Raw genomic sequence first — 16,776 nt, 5'->3', positions numbered from 1 at the left:
TTCATTTATAAAAGTCTCATATTGAAAGTATATTGGGATAACTTAATATATATTCACCTATCTGTACTTCCATAAGGGATAATGCCCATGGTGGTATAGACAATTTTTGAATAAGTCATGAATACTTTCTTTGGAAGTGCATGTATTATTTTAGCACTTTTACTTTTGTACTTAGTGCCTATTAGGTCAGCTCCTCTCAATAGATGACATGATATGGTACAGTGTCATCAACTGACTGGTGTATGAGAGAATTTCTGTTTCTCTCTCTCTCTCTCTCTTTTTTTTTTTTGTCGGTCACGGGGCTTGAACTCTGGGCCTGAGTGCTGTCCCTCAGCTCTTTAGCTCAAGGCTAGCGCTCTACTACTAGAGCCACAGCGCCACTTCTGGCTTTTTCTGCTTATGTGGTGCTGAGGAATCGAACCCAGGGCCTCATGCATGCAAAGCAAGCGCCCTACCAGTGAGCCACCTTCCTAGCCCCCGAGAATTTCTGAGTTTCTGTGGGTAATGTACATTGGTGATTGCTGCTCAGCTTGCATTTCTTATTCCATAATTTTGATGTATCAAAGAATAGCAACATTTTCTTAATTGTGTGCATTAGACTTTTTTCACTGTGACAAGATACCCAACATAAACAAGTTAAAGGAGGAAGGATTTGTTTTGACTCATGGCTTCAGAGGGTTTAGTCCATAGTTCTTGGCTCCATTGATTCTGAGGCCATTGTAAAGCAAAACATCCTGGTAGTAGGAGCTTATGATAGGTAGCTGAGGAGATGATGGGATTGGTGTTAAATATTATCTTCAGAGGCACATCCCCTTGGACCTACTTCTTCCACCTAGGCTTCAACCACTTCTCAGAATAGACTTCTCAGAGGACCATGAGCCTGTGGGGAACATTTTATATTTAAAAAATAATGTTTTGTTCCTGCCCCCCAAAATCACATGGCCATCTCATAAAGTGCTTTTAATCTATCCCCAAACCTTAAAAGTTCCAACATTATTCAGTGCTTGAGCATACATGAGGCCTTGAGTTTGATCTTCAGCAAAAAAGGAAACAAAAAACGAAAAGTCTTGCAAATGAATTTTTTGTCTTTTGTACTTTTAAAGTTGTAATGGGTGGGATCTGGCTTATTTCTGAAATTCTCTCAACGCATAATTCCTACTATGCTAATGAAATATCCTTGACTTCTTTTTAATGGTGTTGCTCTCTTCCACAACCTTACCTTCCTTTAATGCCAACTTTACACAGGATTTTCTGATCAAACTGCAACTTTTTCTTCTGCTTTTTGCTCCCAATTTTCTCTGTAAACTTGGCTCAAAACAGGTCTTAATAACTGCTGCAACTGAATGCCAGACTGTCTTGAAACTTCCTTCACCAGACTCATTTGTTTATTGCCTTTAAACTCAGTCTTCCACAAAGTCTCAGGACATGGACAAACGTTTCTTTGCCAAAACATACATAAATGGTTTCTAGTCTGATTTCCAGTAGAGTCTTGTTTCTATATGAGACCTTATGAATATAGTCTTTATTGTCCACAGTTCTATTGGCATTATAATCTTCTGAGCTCTGACCTGAATCAACTATTAAAACTCTGCTTATAGTATTCTAGAACGTTTTTTAGCTCATATATCCAAATTTCCAAATTCCTCTCACAGGCCAGTTCCAAATACTTAAAATCCATATGATCAGGTAGTTACAACAGCAATGAAATTTCTCTGGTAACAATTTTTTGTATCAATTGGAATTTTTCATTACTGTGACCCAATAATAGAAATAAACAATTTAAGAGGGGAAAATATTTGTTTTGTTTAAAGTTTCAGAGATTTCAGTCTATCCTGACAGCGAAGGTATAGCAGAGCAGAGCAGAGCAGCTAGTATCATGGTAGTCAGGAAGTAGAGCAAGGGAACAGGGAGTAGGTTTGACCTTAAAGGGCATGTCTCTCTGACCTACTTCCTCAGGGGAAGCCCCAACTTCTAAAGTTCCTACCACCTTCTCAAATAGTGCCACTAGCTGGGAAATACGTGTTTAGCATATAAACCTTTAGGGCATATTTCTATTCTATAAATGGCATGATGATACAATTTTTTTCAGAATCTTGAGGTGTGCCATCACAATGTTAAAGTCTCATTTCTTTGGCTTTTTTATTACTCTCTCTCTCTCTATCTCTCTCTCTATATATATATGTATATTACTGTAAAGATACTGTACAGAGGGTTACAATTACATGAGTAAGACAATGAGTACATTTCATATCGAACATTGTTACACCCTCCTTAATTTTCCCCTACCATCCTCCTCCTTTGTTTTTCCCCCTACCATTCCTTCCTTCCCCACCTCTTTAACTCCTTCCCGCTGAAGTTATATGTCCATATAAGATGATGCTAAGCGAAATGAACCCCAAGATAGGGACACAGAAGTTTTATCTTTCTTGCTGTTGTTTTTAAATGTACTTATAATGTACTATGTCATTTTTTTTGTTTCTTTTCTATGTTCTTCCCCCATGGTATAACCCGTTTTCACTGTATTTGATTCTGGTGCCCTGCATTTTTTATATACATTTTTCTTTTTTTCATAATATATTTTTTAATTGTAAAGATACTGTAAAGAGGGGTTACAGTTACATGAGCAAGGTAATGAGTCCATTTCCTATTGAACATTGTTACACCTTCCTTAATTTTCCCCTACCATCCCTTTCCTCCCCACCTCCCCAACTCTTCCTCCCCTCTCTTACCCCCTACCCCCGCAAAGTTGCAAAGTTTGTTTTCAACATACTGTCTTGTACATCTCATTGTTACAATGGGTCATCCTGTATCCTTATTTCATCATTTTGTTTCCTTTCCCCTCCCCAAATTAGAAAAATGTATATACAAGATTCAGGGCACCAAAATCAAATACAATGAGAACAGGGGTTGTACCATGGGGGAAGAACATACAAAGAAACAAAAAGAAATCACATAGTACATTGTAAGTACATTGAAAAGAACAGCAACAAAGATAGAACCTCTTGTGTCCCTGTCTTGGGGTTCATTTCACTTAGCATCAGGTTATATGGTCATATGTACATAGCTTTTGACCTCTTCTGCTTGTCCTAGACAAATACTAGTTATTGCAGATAAGAGAAACCATGGGACCTATAGGAGTTAACTTAAAAGAAGGGAAGGACCTCTATGATGAAAACTTTAAAATCCTGAAAAAGGAAATTAAAGCAGAACTAAGGAAGTGTGGAAAAACCTCCCATGCTCCTGGATTGGGAGGATTAACATCATGAAAATGGCAATACTTTCAAAGGCTATCTACAAATTCAGTGTGATACCTGTCAATATCCCAGCCTCATTCTTCAAGGAAATAGAAGCAATCCAAAAATTTACATGGAATAATAAAAGACCCTGAATAGCAAAACAATCCGTAGCAGAAAGAACAGTGCTGGAGGAATATCAATACATTTTTCTAATTTGGGGAGGGGAAGGGAAATGACAAAATGTGTTTTTTGTTGTTGTTGTTGTGTTTTTTTAGTTAGAGTCTGCCTCAAATTCATTATGTAGCCCCAGCTGCCCTCAAGCTCATGAACCTTTTGTCTTTGCCTCCTGAGTGTTGATGCCACATCTGTGTATGCTCTACCATTCCTGGTTTAAAGTTACTTTTGGGGGAGGGGGGCGGTGCAGGTCCTAGGGCTTTAACTCAGGGCCTGGGCACTTTCCATGAGCTTTTTCATTCAAGGCTAGCTTGAACCATAGCTCTACTTCCAGCTTTTTTGGTGCTTAATTGGATAAATAAAGTCTCACGGACTTCCTTCCTGGGCTGGCTTTGAAGTTCAGATCTTAGCCTCTTTAGTAGCTGGGATAACAGGCATGAGTCACTGGCACTCAGCTAAGTTTATATATTTTTAAATTTTTTATTATGTTTAAGTAGTTGTACGAAGAAGTTCCCATTCTACAAAACAGTATATGAATACAAAGTGTCTGATAACATTGTCACCCATCCCTCCTAACCCACCCCTTCTTAAGTTTGCATTTTTTTTGGGGGGGGGGTCTGGTCATGGAGCCTGAACTCTATGCCTGGGCGTTGTCCCTTAGCTCTTCAGCTCAAGGCTAGCGCTCTACCACTTGAGCCACAGCACCACTTCTGGCTTTTTTTTTCTGCTTATGTGTTGCTGAGGAATCGAACCCAGGGCCTCATGTATGCTAGGCAAGCAATGTAACACTGAGCCACCTTACCAGCCCAAAGTTTGTATTTTTATATGCAACAGTTCCTGATTTTTTTTTTTTTTCGGTCAGTCATAGAGCTTGAACTCTGGGCCTGGGTGCTATCACTCAGCTCTTCAGCTCAAGGCGAATGCTCTACAACTTGAGCCACTTCTGGTTTTCTACTGGTTTATTGGAGATAAGAGTCTCATGGACTTTCCTGCCGGGGCTGGCTTTGAACCATGATCCTCAGATTTCAGCCTCCTGAGTAGCTAGGATTACTGGTGCTAGTCACCAGTGCCTGGCTCAGTTCCTGATTATTATGGCCTAATCACACAATTGGTAGTCTTACTCATCCTAGTTTAGAGCTCTGACTTAAGGTCCTTCAGTATTTTCTGAGAAAGTTAACTAGTTTTGTGTGTGTGTGTGTGTGTTTTAACGCAAGGTTGAGCAATTAGATACTGATGTACAAATAGTAGAAAGGGGAACTAGGAAGTAACTAGGAAGACTTGGGAAATCTTTCAGTCTGTTCCAGTCAGCTTGCTTTGTACCCATGTACTAAAAACTGATATAATATTTTTCAGAACATTTTTGTCACCTAAGTTTTAGCACTCGCATAAATGGAAGAAGTATATGAACCACTATATAAGATATATAGATTGACGATTCCTTCTGCTCAAATCACTTGATGGTGATTTTGTGTAAGATAGCCTGTACAATCTAGTTGATCAACAAGTCACAGGCTTATTCATGTTTATTACACTCATTGACCAGAACTGCTGGAATGTTGGAGCAGATGCCCTGTTGATTGCTCCAGCTATTTTTCAGTCCCAAACTCTGTTTTTGCCCTCATCTCTGTGGGTCCTTAGTAACTGTGCTAATTTTGGTATATAGTGCTTTTCCAGGTATGTAGATGATATCAAAGAGCAATGCCTGAAGCTTGTCAAGAGGACTAGTGGGTGAAACTCTATACTTGGTGCAATCTACGTATCAGTTTTATGGCAAAGTGTGTTTGATTATAGGCACATGATTCTAAATAGGTTTGCTTACTCGGTTACTGACCAAGTGACCAAGTTAAATAAATGTCAACAGCATTTTGTCAAGCTGAGGGTGAGGGACTGGTGGTATCATTCTATGGTGGAGTATACACTTGGTACATATAAGGCCCTGGATTACATTCCCAGGACCACAAAAATAATACACACCAAGATTTATTCTAACATTGTCTGGGGCTTCAAGTCAGGGCCTGGGTGCTGTCCCTGAGCTTTTTTGATCAAGGGTAATGCTTTACCACTTGAGCCACAGCTCCAATTTTTGATGTTTTTTTGCTGCTGAATTGGAGATGAGAGTCTCATACGTTCCTGACTGGGGTGGCTTTGAACTGTGATACTCATATCTCACTCTCCTGAGTAGCCAGAATTACAAATGTGAGCCACTGGTGCCCCGCATGAGCCACTGGCACCTGACAGAAACTTTGACTCTTTAAACATGAAAAGCTATTGCCTCACATAGAAGGCATTTGCCTTATTCATGGCCCAAGTCTCCTGTGATAGAGAAATTTATTTCTCAAAATTCACAAAATTTTTGTTCAAAAGAGTACTTACCAGATGCTATGGTACATACCTGTAGTGCGCATGGGAGACTGAGGCAGAAGGATTCCCAGAACCCACTTTCAGGTTCAGCCTTGGCAACATAGCAAGACCCCATCTCAAAAATGAAAATAAAAAGATAGTGAAATAAACTTTTTTTTTGGTTGGTCTTGGGCGCTGTCACTGTGCTCTTCAGCTCAAGATGAGCGCTCTACGACTTGAGCCACAGCACCACTTCCAGTTTTCTTGTGGTTTGTTGGAGATAAGAGTCTCATGGAGGGTGAGGGGAGGATGGGAAGGGATGGGAAGGGGAAACAAAGGAGGAGGCTGCAATGCTTGATAAGAAATGTACTCATTATCTTGCCTATGTAATTGTAACCCCTCTGTACAGTATGTTCACAATAAAAAAAAATAAAAATTAAAAAAAAAGAGTCTCATGGACTTTACTGCTTGGAATGGCTTTGAACTGCAATCCTCAGATCTCAGCCTCCTGAGTAGCTAGGATTACAGGCATGAGCCACCGGCGTCTGGCTAGTGAAGTAAACTTTTAAATAATGTTTTTAGTTGGTTTGTAGGATCGGTTCTTCTGAGGTTATTAAAGCTTAAAATTATACAAAGACTTTTCGGGTACTTTTTATACTAGGATGGTGATATGTCTATAGTGAAGAGATTTGAAGTACAAGTTAGTCTTTTAGTGCAGAAATTTTTCTTCTCAAGTGCAGTTTCATTTATCAAAATCAAAATGGGACAGAGATAGGAACTGGCTGTGTTTGGCTTCTATTGCTAAGATGGCAATGTACTTGTTAACAAAAGTAAGGAAACCATTTTTATGCTACCTTTTAGAGAGCAGATAAAGGATCCAGTCATTAGTAGTAGTTATTTCATCATTCTAATCTTTATATTTATTCCCTGCCCCACATCACAAAGAAAAGGATAGGTTTTACAACCATTAACGTTTATGTACTAGATAATAATCTTGAAAATCTGACATCTCTGAAGAAAAAACTAAACTTGAAATATGAATATGGATCCACTTGGATTTTGCCAGTGGTCATAATTCTTATTTTCATTTTCTTTTACTAAATTAAAAATCTGAGATGATTGCCAATTAGATCTGAGGAAGAACTACAATACCGGAGTTATGTCTTTGCATTTTGTCTTTGTAAACTTCAAAAGTTTGAGCATAACTCAGAAGTGCACCTTGTGTGGTACTTTGATTCTTTTTCCATATCAAGGAACTCTTACTCTGTTCCTCATTCTACTGGGAATAGAATTGTATATATCTGCATTATAATACATCAAATAAAAGGTTAAGTGATAAAGTTTGTTCTACATAAAAGGAAATTTTCTCCCATGCGTTTTCTTGTCTCTTGTGGTCAGAGCTTTGGGGTTCAATACCAAATATTGCAAAATAAATCAACATTAGAGGTTATTTGAGAAGATAATGCTTAGGCAAGGTAGTAGAAATGGAGAGCCTCATGTACCAGTTCAGCCCTTAACGAGGGGTGTGGAGATGCCCCACAGATGTACCTGATACTAAAATCTGCCCTAGACTGTGGCTAGTTTATAGTGCATTTGCCTGCCTGGCCTTAATCTGATACAACCCAGCTTATTCAGTGAACAAGGTAAAACATGGCTCAGCCAGATGTGGTTGTAGCATGAGTCTGAGTTTTGTTGTTGCTTTATCCTTAGAATGTTTAAATGCCAGCTCATACTTTCACCTTTGATTTTCCTAAACTGAGGATAATGTTTTCAGTCATAGCACTTTTAATTGTGAGGTTTCATTAGTGCTTCCTTGGCTTGAATGAAGTAGTTCACTTTTGATTCAGGTACTCATGTCTGGTGTGAATTGTCTAGGTCTTGGTATGGCTCATTAGCACCTCTATCAGAGCTTAAGCAAAAAAAAAAAAAAGTCAAATTGGACCAGAGTTTGTTGTTTTGAGATGTTTAGTAGTGATCACTGTGAAAACTATGGTAATCTCTTTGTGGATTAAAAATATGCATAAATTTTAGTTGTGTGCTGGTGACTCATGTCTATAATCCTAGCTACTCAGGAGGCTGAGATCTGAGGATCATGGTTTAAAACCAGCCTGGGGAAAGAAAGTCCATAAGACTCTTATCTCTAATTAACCACCAAAAAGCCAAAAAATGGAGCTGTGGCTGAACTGGTAGGGTGCTAGTCTTGGGCACAAAAGCTCAGAGACACAGTCTAGGCCTTGAGTTAAAGCCCCAGGACCAACATGCAGACACACACACACACACACACACACACACACGAACATAAGTCTTGCTTTATAGGGTTGTAATAATGGGGTGATTTGTGACATGTAGTCTGCTTTATTACCATGTGTTAACCTGCCAGATTAATTACAAGAGAAACTAGATTTCAGTTTAGTACAAATGTCTACTTAAAGTTTTCCTAAGTTCTGAATTTTAATTGGATACTAAATGTAAGTATGCTCTATTTCTGTTAGAACAAAAATAATATACATTTATATGTAATAACAGACATTCTGAAATAATATTTTCAAGTTCATTTTTTCTAAATATTTTCAAGTTCATTTTTTTCTAATTGGTAGCATTCCTGTCTGTTTTTCTTCCTCTTCAAGCAATCAACAGTCTTAGGAGAAAAAAACTACACCACATATCGTATTTTAGAGTAAATATAGGATTCACCCAAGCAAGCAGATCTTATTACAAATGGAATTTTTCAACCCAGGGGGTCACCAGAAGTCTGGTGGTTGGAAAAAGGAATTCTTTAATTCAGATTATCTACATGATAGCCAAATTTTAATCTAAGCCTGTTTTTTTACCTTGCCAAGTAACATAGAGAATGTCTTGCTGCTGCCCAACCAGTATGTGCTTTAGGAAAGTAAATTCATTTTAATATTAGTTTAGGCAAAAGGTGCAAGAGGAAAAAGCACCTATGTTCCAAAGGTAAATAGAAAGGTTTTTTGATTTTCTAGTGTCTTGGATTATCTATGCAACTTTCAGTAATTTGAATAATTCATATTTTAGACCTATTTAGCTATTTGGTTGAACAAATATCAGAGCCAGATAAATTTTCCAAACTTCTTACTTAACAGTGGTATTATTAATGATGCATTTGACAGCAGTGAGCATAGTGAAGAAGGAGTGTGGAATATAACTTTTCCAAAGCCTATTTATAGTCTGTCTCCACCGAAACAATGCACAGTCAATAGAAAGAAATGACATTTGGGGCTGGGGGTGTACCTCAGTGATAAAGTTCTTACCTAGCATGTGTGAGACCCTGAATTCTATCCCTTGAACTGCAGGAAAAGAAAGAAATGCTATTTTTTTTTTTAAAGAAAAGAGCAGAGAAGCAGAAGGGGGGAAAGTTGTATTTCATGAGGATAGTGTAGCTAGCATGCAGAGATTTCTATATGTATCACGGGTTATTTAACATTAGAAATACATTAACTTGGAAACTAAAATAACATAAGATTCAACATTTAGATTTAGAGCATATTAGATCAGGATGGGTTTCTGCAAAGGAGCTCGTGACCAAAATTAGGCTAGGACCCATACTTGCTGATTCCTAAGTTCTTCTCCAATTTATGCTTTTTTTTTTCCATTTCCAAAAATGAAAAATTTGCCTGTGTAAATTCTTAAACTGCTTGACTACTTCTCTAGCTTTGTCTCTCACTGTGTTTTTCCTCCCTGTACTACACATTTGCCTGCTTTTGATTCCTAGAACTACCCTTGCTTCCTCACAAACCTAGTGAATGCCTACTCATTCTGATCACAGCATAAATCTCATTTCTCAGGAACCTGTCTTTTGGCTACCCACATGTTAGACTCTCATAGCCTCTTTTATTTTTCTTTATGACTTGGATCACAAATTGTAATTATCTACTTATTAGCATTATTATTCCAATGTTTTGTCTCCTCCACTGTCCTGTAAATTCAATCAGGACAGGGACCATGTCTGTCCTTCACACTGTTGTCCTTCTAGTCTCAGCAGACTTCCTGCACTTGGCAGGCATTTAGTAAATATTAGAATAAGTGAATGAGTAAATTCAGGCCAACTGTAGAACATAGATCTTGTATGTTAGATCACTGGGAATCAAAACCAGAAAGGCAACTTGATGCCAATTTGCAAAGGCCTTGAGTTTCGCACCTTAAGTGTGAAACCAGATTTATGAGGCAGGCCAGCTTGATTGTTGGGAGCACTGAGTGTCTGAGCTCAATGGACAAGGTATTCCTGGGCTTGGTTATAGAGGCACTTTATGCCCAGGTAAGTTTTAGTGGAAAGATGAGAACAGAAGTCAGTTGTTGAGATTAAAGAGGCCATTGACGTGAGGATATTGGGACTGTGGGTAAAAGCATTCATTTTAGAAACTTAATGAGTGGGTAAATGGAAGGGGTCTAAGAAAAGAAGTCTTTTAAAGATAGTAGAGAGATCTTTGGGATTTGAAAGCAGTGAGAAAGTTAATGGTGTAAGGAATTCATAAAATGAGAAGAATGTAAAATGTATGTAAATAGAGGAGCAGCTCTGAATTGGAGGCTTCTTGGAAGTGAGCAAGTAGTCAACTGTTGGGCAGTTGAAGGACTTTGTTCTGGAGAAGAGGAATTATGACGCAGTATGCTTGATGGTATGTTTCAGCTAGCCAGAGAATGGGTACCTCAGTAACTAACCATTCTTCTTACTCCAAGCCTGATGGGAAAATAAGATGATAAATAAGATAAAAATCTCTTGAGCATAAAGTTAGCATAAGGCAATATTAAGAGAAATGCTTACTGTTTGTTGGACAGTCTGGTGTCTCCCGGGGGACACAAATAATGCAGGACTTTGAGAGTCTTACTTTGGGTTTCTGAGACTATTCTTTCCCAGGTTTTTCAATATAGTACATTATGTAGTTCATTGCTATTGCTTTTATGCTTTTTTTAATTATTATTTACAAATGCTCTACCAATGTGTGAGTCCTTGAAACCATATCATTGCATGTTATGTTTACCCTTAATGGATGCATTTGCTTATAATTCTTTTTACTTTGTCTTCAGTTCAGATATTTTGGATGGCAGTAGTAGCAGCAGTGGCTTATCCTCAGACTCACTGGCTTCAGTCAGCGCTCCCGCAGAGTCTTCAGTAGCATGCTCCAATCCATGCTCTTCGCCCATCTTGATGGATGATCTCTCACCCAAGTGACCTAACGATTTCTGATTCAGTGTTTTAGCTACTGTTTCCCACTTAAAATAGTGAGGAACACAGAGAACTTTGATCCATAATGAGGATTGAAGTTTGACAGATGTCAGCCATTGCGATGCTCTTATTATTATTTTTTTGGCATCTCTTTCCTGGAAAGTTTAATTTTACAAGTGTAGTGACTTTACTAATGTCTACTTTTTGCTGATCTCATTTTGTATTTGATGACTAAATGTCAGTATTCACTTTTGATGTGCTTAGAGGATTTTTTAAATTTGTGCCTCAAAGAGCACCTATTTTTTAGTCTAAATATTCAAGGGAGGCACAAATGTGTATTATCTATAACGACAATAATAATAGCTCTTTCTCCAGCAGTGATATGAAAGAGTTGATCAGAAATTATCTTGCTTGAGAGATTTTTTTTGTTCTTTGTTGACTACATACTTTCTAGTCTCTTTTATTTCATGGTAATACACAAACTGCTTTTGATTATATTAAATTTTAGTTTTTTCTGCATCAGCTTAAAGTACATTATTTCATTTCCCTTTCCTGTTTGGGCTGCTTACTTGCCATTTCTCACAGAGGGAAAGAAACATAACCGTTTCCATTACTATCATTATTGCTTCTTTGCTTGAAGATTGGCTTTAGTGTTGAGAATGTAAATGGACTTACAAGATGCCTGCATTAGTCTTTGCAAAGTTCTTAGAACTTTGCTTCCACAGTTGCAATTTCTCTCCCCAAATCTATTGCTGTAAGGAATATATAAAATATTGTTGATATTTCTAGGTGGTGTTATCAAGGAGAAGAAATTCCTGCCTTGACCAGATGTGTGGAGCATCTACAAATGAACGAATAATGTTATTTACACCCCAAACCACTGTGTACAAAAGTGAGCATCCATGGAGCTGTCAGTGTCTCTGGTGGTGTTATGGTGGTTTAGGTGCCTGTGGTCCACTATTGTGCTCTAAGGGATGTCTGTTATAAGGTAGTGTGGAAAAGGAGGCTTTATGTATATGATTGCCACATACTATTTTGCTTGCTACTTTTTTTCTGATTCCTTTTTGTCATTGGGTTTGTTTTGTCATGTGGTAATTTGTGTTTTGATTATTGTGTTGCTGCCAGAGGCAGCTCTTATTCTTCTGCCTTATAGAGAGTAGCTTAATATCTGCAAGGAAGCTTGTAGGAGCCCAAAAAAGATAATATTATGCATCCTGTTTTTAAGAAGCTGTGTGAGCTGTAGTGTATATGCTAAAAGTATGAGGTACCACGTGTTCTCTCATTTTCCCAGAGAAAACTCCTGACTAAGGTATTTAAGAAATCTGCGAGTGATCTGTTGTTATGCTATTTATTATTTATTACACTGTCTAAAGCATCTGTTGCAATAGATTTACTGTTCAGACATGATGGATTACATTTAATATGCACACATGCCCACTAGGATCATAATATTCCATTTTTAAGTGAATGTAAGAAAAGGAAAACCACTGCATTTGTGTTTTTTGAAGGAAAGATCCTTAGATTTAAAGGAAGAGGATGCGCTTTGAAGGCATGCACACACTAGTGATTGTGTACAGCTTGAATGGAAACTTCTCTTTCAATCATTAGAGAGTAGCACTTAACTTTCAGTAGTTCTATTGCAGTCAGTTGTGTTATTCATATTGTAATCATCACCCTAACAGCCATTAGGTCTCATGTTGTTTTCCCAGTGCAAAGTTCATAATCCTTCACATTTAACATATATGTATCTATTAGGAAACTTGTCCTCTCATGTGCCATTTTAAAGACAAACTTCTTTGGTAGTATCCAGTATATCTATTCTATTTGTTAAAAAAAAACTATTTTCAGATGTTTTTGCCTCTGTGACAATAATAGAGGGTTTTTGTCTTTCAAGAGATTTGTCCACCTTCACTCTACTGTCTTTTTTGCCTTAAAGGGATACTTTTGAGTTCTAATTTAGGACTGCTAAGAAATAACCTCTGAAACGTGATGACTTTTAAATTTGTTTTCGAAAATCACTGTTAGGGAAAACTAGGGCAGGAAATTGAAATTGTTCCAGTGGTATGAGAACTTAGAAGCAGGATGATTCACTTTATTGTTTCCCAAGGGTCATTTTTAGTTTTTATTGTTTAAATGGTGTAGAAAGTGAAGCTTGTGCAGGGATTGCTTTGAAATAAGTCCACATAGATATACTAACCCACATATAAGCTTTGTTGACAGTATCCCTTTATTTTTATATAGAGACTAATATTTGAAAAGTGGTTATAAACTTCCCTCTTCCTATTCTAATATTGTGTTACTTCAAACTTCTATTTAAAATAAGTATTAAGAAATGATATGAAGCTCCTATAGGTAATGTTTTTGCTTGAAACATATAATCACTGTTTTATGATAAATGCTTTTGGGATAATAGAAAGTTTTGTGAAATAATCAGCCTTATGTGTAACTACTGTGAGTGAAAATTTAATAAAATATATATGCATACATAAAAATTAGTGTTTTTGAAAGTCTCTATTGTTCTTATTGATGATTGTTTTCTGCCTCCATTCTTTGTCTAATGCAAAAAGTTTTGAGTAAAAGGGTATCAAGCACACAAAAGAACTCATTGTTCTTGCCTGTCCACATAATCTGTCCAATTTTTTAGAGTCTGTTGTACAATTTCACAATCTTCCTGGACTTGGTATACATAGGTCCACCAATCAGTTCTTTCTAGGCTTTCCTGTACTAATTATTGCAGCCTTCTCCTTCCTGTGTTTTTCTTCCTTTAGATTTATTTATTTTATTTATTTTTATTTTTATCTATTTTATATATTTAATTTATTTTATTTAAATAAACCATCTTCATATTCCCTTTGACGCAGTGCTAAAATATTTCCAGACAAAAACTTATTAAGTATATTATACACTTGTACTTGAAAATTGGTACAAGTATGGAAGTTTGATTTTTGCCAGGGTCATTGCATATTTCTTACCACTTGAGCCATACACTCAACCCTCAAATTATTTTATCTTGCCATTTTTTACATATTTATGAAGCCTCTATAACTTATTTTTAGAACAAGATGGGGCGAGTAAGCAAAAAATAAAGGCTCAATTTACAAACACTCCATTTTATTTTCTGTTTTTCAAAAAAAGACTACTTTTCTTTAAAATAGTTTTTTTTCTGAAATAATTTCATCCTTGCAAATAGTTGCAAGCATAGCCCAAAGAACTCCTATGTGTTCTGCACTTAGGGTCCCTAATTGTTACTATTTAAGTATACTTGTTTTATTCTTCTTTCTCTGTGTGCGTGTGTGTGTGTGTGTGTGTGTGTGTGTGTGTGTGTGTGTGTGCCATCTGAGAGTAAGTTCTGAGCCATCTTAGAATAACTTGCGCATGTTATATTCCATTCCCCTGAAATGTTTCAGTCTAATTACCTAAAGACAATGACATTCTATAGAACCACATTACAACTATCAAAATTAGGAAACTGATATTGCTACAAAACTGCCATTTCATCTGCCTTTCCAATCTTGCCTGAGATCCAATCATTCTTTAGCAAAAGAAAGTAAAACATGCTTTCTCGACCAACATTTCTTCCAGACGCCTATTTTACACTTAGTTATTATGTGTATTTAATCTTCCATCTGAAAATCCCTTGTTTTCTTTCCTTGCCTTTTGTGATTTTCACATTGTTAAAAAAAGTATCAGCCATTGTCTGTCTTTTAAAAAAATTCATTAGCTTTTTTTAGTAGTACTGGGGAACAACTCAGGGATTTGGCTTTTGCTAGACTGAATAATGCCTCCAATTTCAGCTATTTTGTAAAATCCTATTAGCTCAGGTTTGCCTATTGTTTTCTACTCATTAAGTTTTGGTTATGCATTTGAGGTAGAAATATTACAGAAGTGAATCTAGGTTTTCAGTGACTCATGTCAAGAATTTGATGGTGTCACTTTGTCCTGTCATTAGTGATGGTAACCTTGGTCTTGTATTTAAGATAGTATGCACCGTATTTCTCCACTGCTCAGTCTTCTATATGAATTAATAAAATATTTTGTGTAGCCACTTTGGGACTATATATTATATAAATACCTTCTTTCCTCATTTTTTTCTCACAACTTTTACTATCCATTGATCTTTCTTGCCTTACAGTATTTTGATGGTTACCTACTGGTGATTAATTCCATCCTTCTACATTTATTAGTTGTTATTCAACTGTAAAGAACTTATCTACCATATATTTCCATCTGCATGGACCCATCAGCCCTTGTTTTAGTGGTAGGTTTTAACCTATTGTCATAATTATTTTGTTATAATAACAAAATCATATATTTTGTTTATTATTTTATCACATATTTTATTTGGGGGCATTATTGGGGCTTGAACTCGGGGCCTTACAGTTGCCTGTCAAGCACTCTACCACACAAGCCATGGTCCAGGATTACAATGATTGTTTGGATATTTGAGTTTTATGGTGAGAGTTGTCTAAGCTTACTCCGGTGTCCTTTTGACATATCCTCATTAATTCTTGGGTTTTTTCTTTTTCTTTCTTTTTTAAGCTTTCTAACAGGGTATCTCAGATTCATACTGTTTATATGTTAGAGTGCTTGCCTAGGAAATGAGAGGCCCTGAGTTAAATTGCCAGTACCTGAAAACAAACAACAATTTAAAAATCCAGCCAAGGTATGGTTGATTTGCTACTGTGGCATCATTGTTTAAAAACATCTGCACGCCTGAAAAAATGCATACACCATATAAGTATGTATATATATATATATATATATGCATATACACGTTTATATCTGTTTATTAAATATCATGGTTTTGCCTGGCATAGTGGTACATGCATGTAATTCTAGCTCAGGAAACTGTGGCTGAAAGATTGGGAATTCAAGTCTAGCTTGGACTAGATAGCAAGACTCTGTCTTACTAATGAAAAATAAAAGACTGGAAGTGTTGCACAAGTGGTTAAGTGTCTGTGCAGCAAACATGAGGTCCTGACTTCAAACCCAAGCACCACAAAAAAAAAACCCTAATTCAATGGTACATTTTTTTGTCTGATAGAAGCTTTGTTTCCTTCATCCTAATGTAATTATTCCTTTCTCACATATAACCAGTTTCTTATCCTTCCAGCCACCACCTGCGCTGTCTTCTCAGTCCTGACCACTTCTTGGGTCTGAGCCTGCTGCCCTGCTGCATGGGCATTCTCTAGTCAGAAGAGAAACAGGGAGAGAGTATTAATTACATATTTTAACTATTCCTTGTCCTCCCCACCACTTCTAAGCCTCTTTTCTTCTGTTTGTTTATAACTCAGGATTTTCTTTTTTGTGTTTTTCTTTTTCTTTTTGAAATATGGTCTTACTATATAGCATATTGGGCAAGCCCAGGACTTGCAATCCTACTGCCTCTGCTTCCAAAGTGCTGGGATTACAGGTATGATATGCTTTGCCATACCTAGCTAGATATTTGCTGTATTTGTCACATATTTATTGAGCCCAGTGCTGGGAAGAATACATGCACATTAAGTCTGTGTGTTCAAGGATATAAGCATAGTAGATCATTAGAAGCACTGATTAGAGCCAGGTGTGATGGTGGCACACACCTAAAATCCCAACACTCAGGAGGCTGAAGCAAAAAGATTGGGGGTTTGAGGCCAGCCTGGGCTGCAGGGAAGACCCTATTTTAAAATACCACAAAAGATCTGGAGTGTGGCTCAAGTAATAAAGTGCTTATCTAATAAGTATGATTAAGGCCCTTAGCTCAAGTCTAAGTACCACAAAAAAGGGGAAAAAACACAAAATACAAAAAGAAGCTGTAATTAGAGGCTGTTGGGAGCACATAGGGAGAGCCAGTCCTGTGGTCCT

At 37.1% G+C, this 16,776-nt stretch overlaps 1 protein-coding gene across 14 annotated transcripts in view; it reads left to right on the top strand.

Moving 5' to 3' along the window:
* Pabir2 (PABIR family member 2) overlaps nt 1-13,416 on the top strand; it is a 29,249-nt gene extending 15,833 nt beyond the window's left edge. For 8 of the 14 annotated variants that reach the window (XM_042697551.1, XM_042697550.1, XM_042697549.1 and 5 more), the window contains exon 9: nt 10,794-11,281. In XM_042697551.1, coding sequence (XP_042553485.1) covers nt 10,794-10,938 — 145 coding nt within the window. In that variant the 3' untranslated portion in view covers nt 10,939-11,281. Of the gene's footprint in view, nt 1-10,793; nt 11,282-11,721 lie in introns of those variants that run through there. The other 6 variants (XM_042697558.1, XM_042697557.1, XM_042697556.1 and 3 more) reach the window with 1 other exon arrangement.
* The last annotated feature ends 3,360 nt before the right edge of the window (nt 13,417-16,776 follow it).

The sequence above is a fragment of the Dipodomys spectabilis genome, unplaced genomic scaffold (genome assembly GCF_019054845.1).
Source record: "Dipodomys spectabilis isolate Male_0828 unplaced genomic scaffold, ASM1905484v1 ptg000221l, whole genome shotgun sequence".
In the NCBI taxonomy this organism is placed as follows: Eukaryota; Metazoa; Chordata; class Mammalia; order Rodentia; family Heteromyidae; genus Dipodomys; species Dipodomys spectabilis.
Note: the sequence above shows the minus strand (reverse complement) of the source record. Positions and strands in the feature narration are given on the sequence as shown.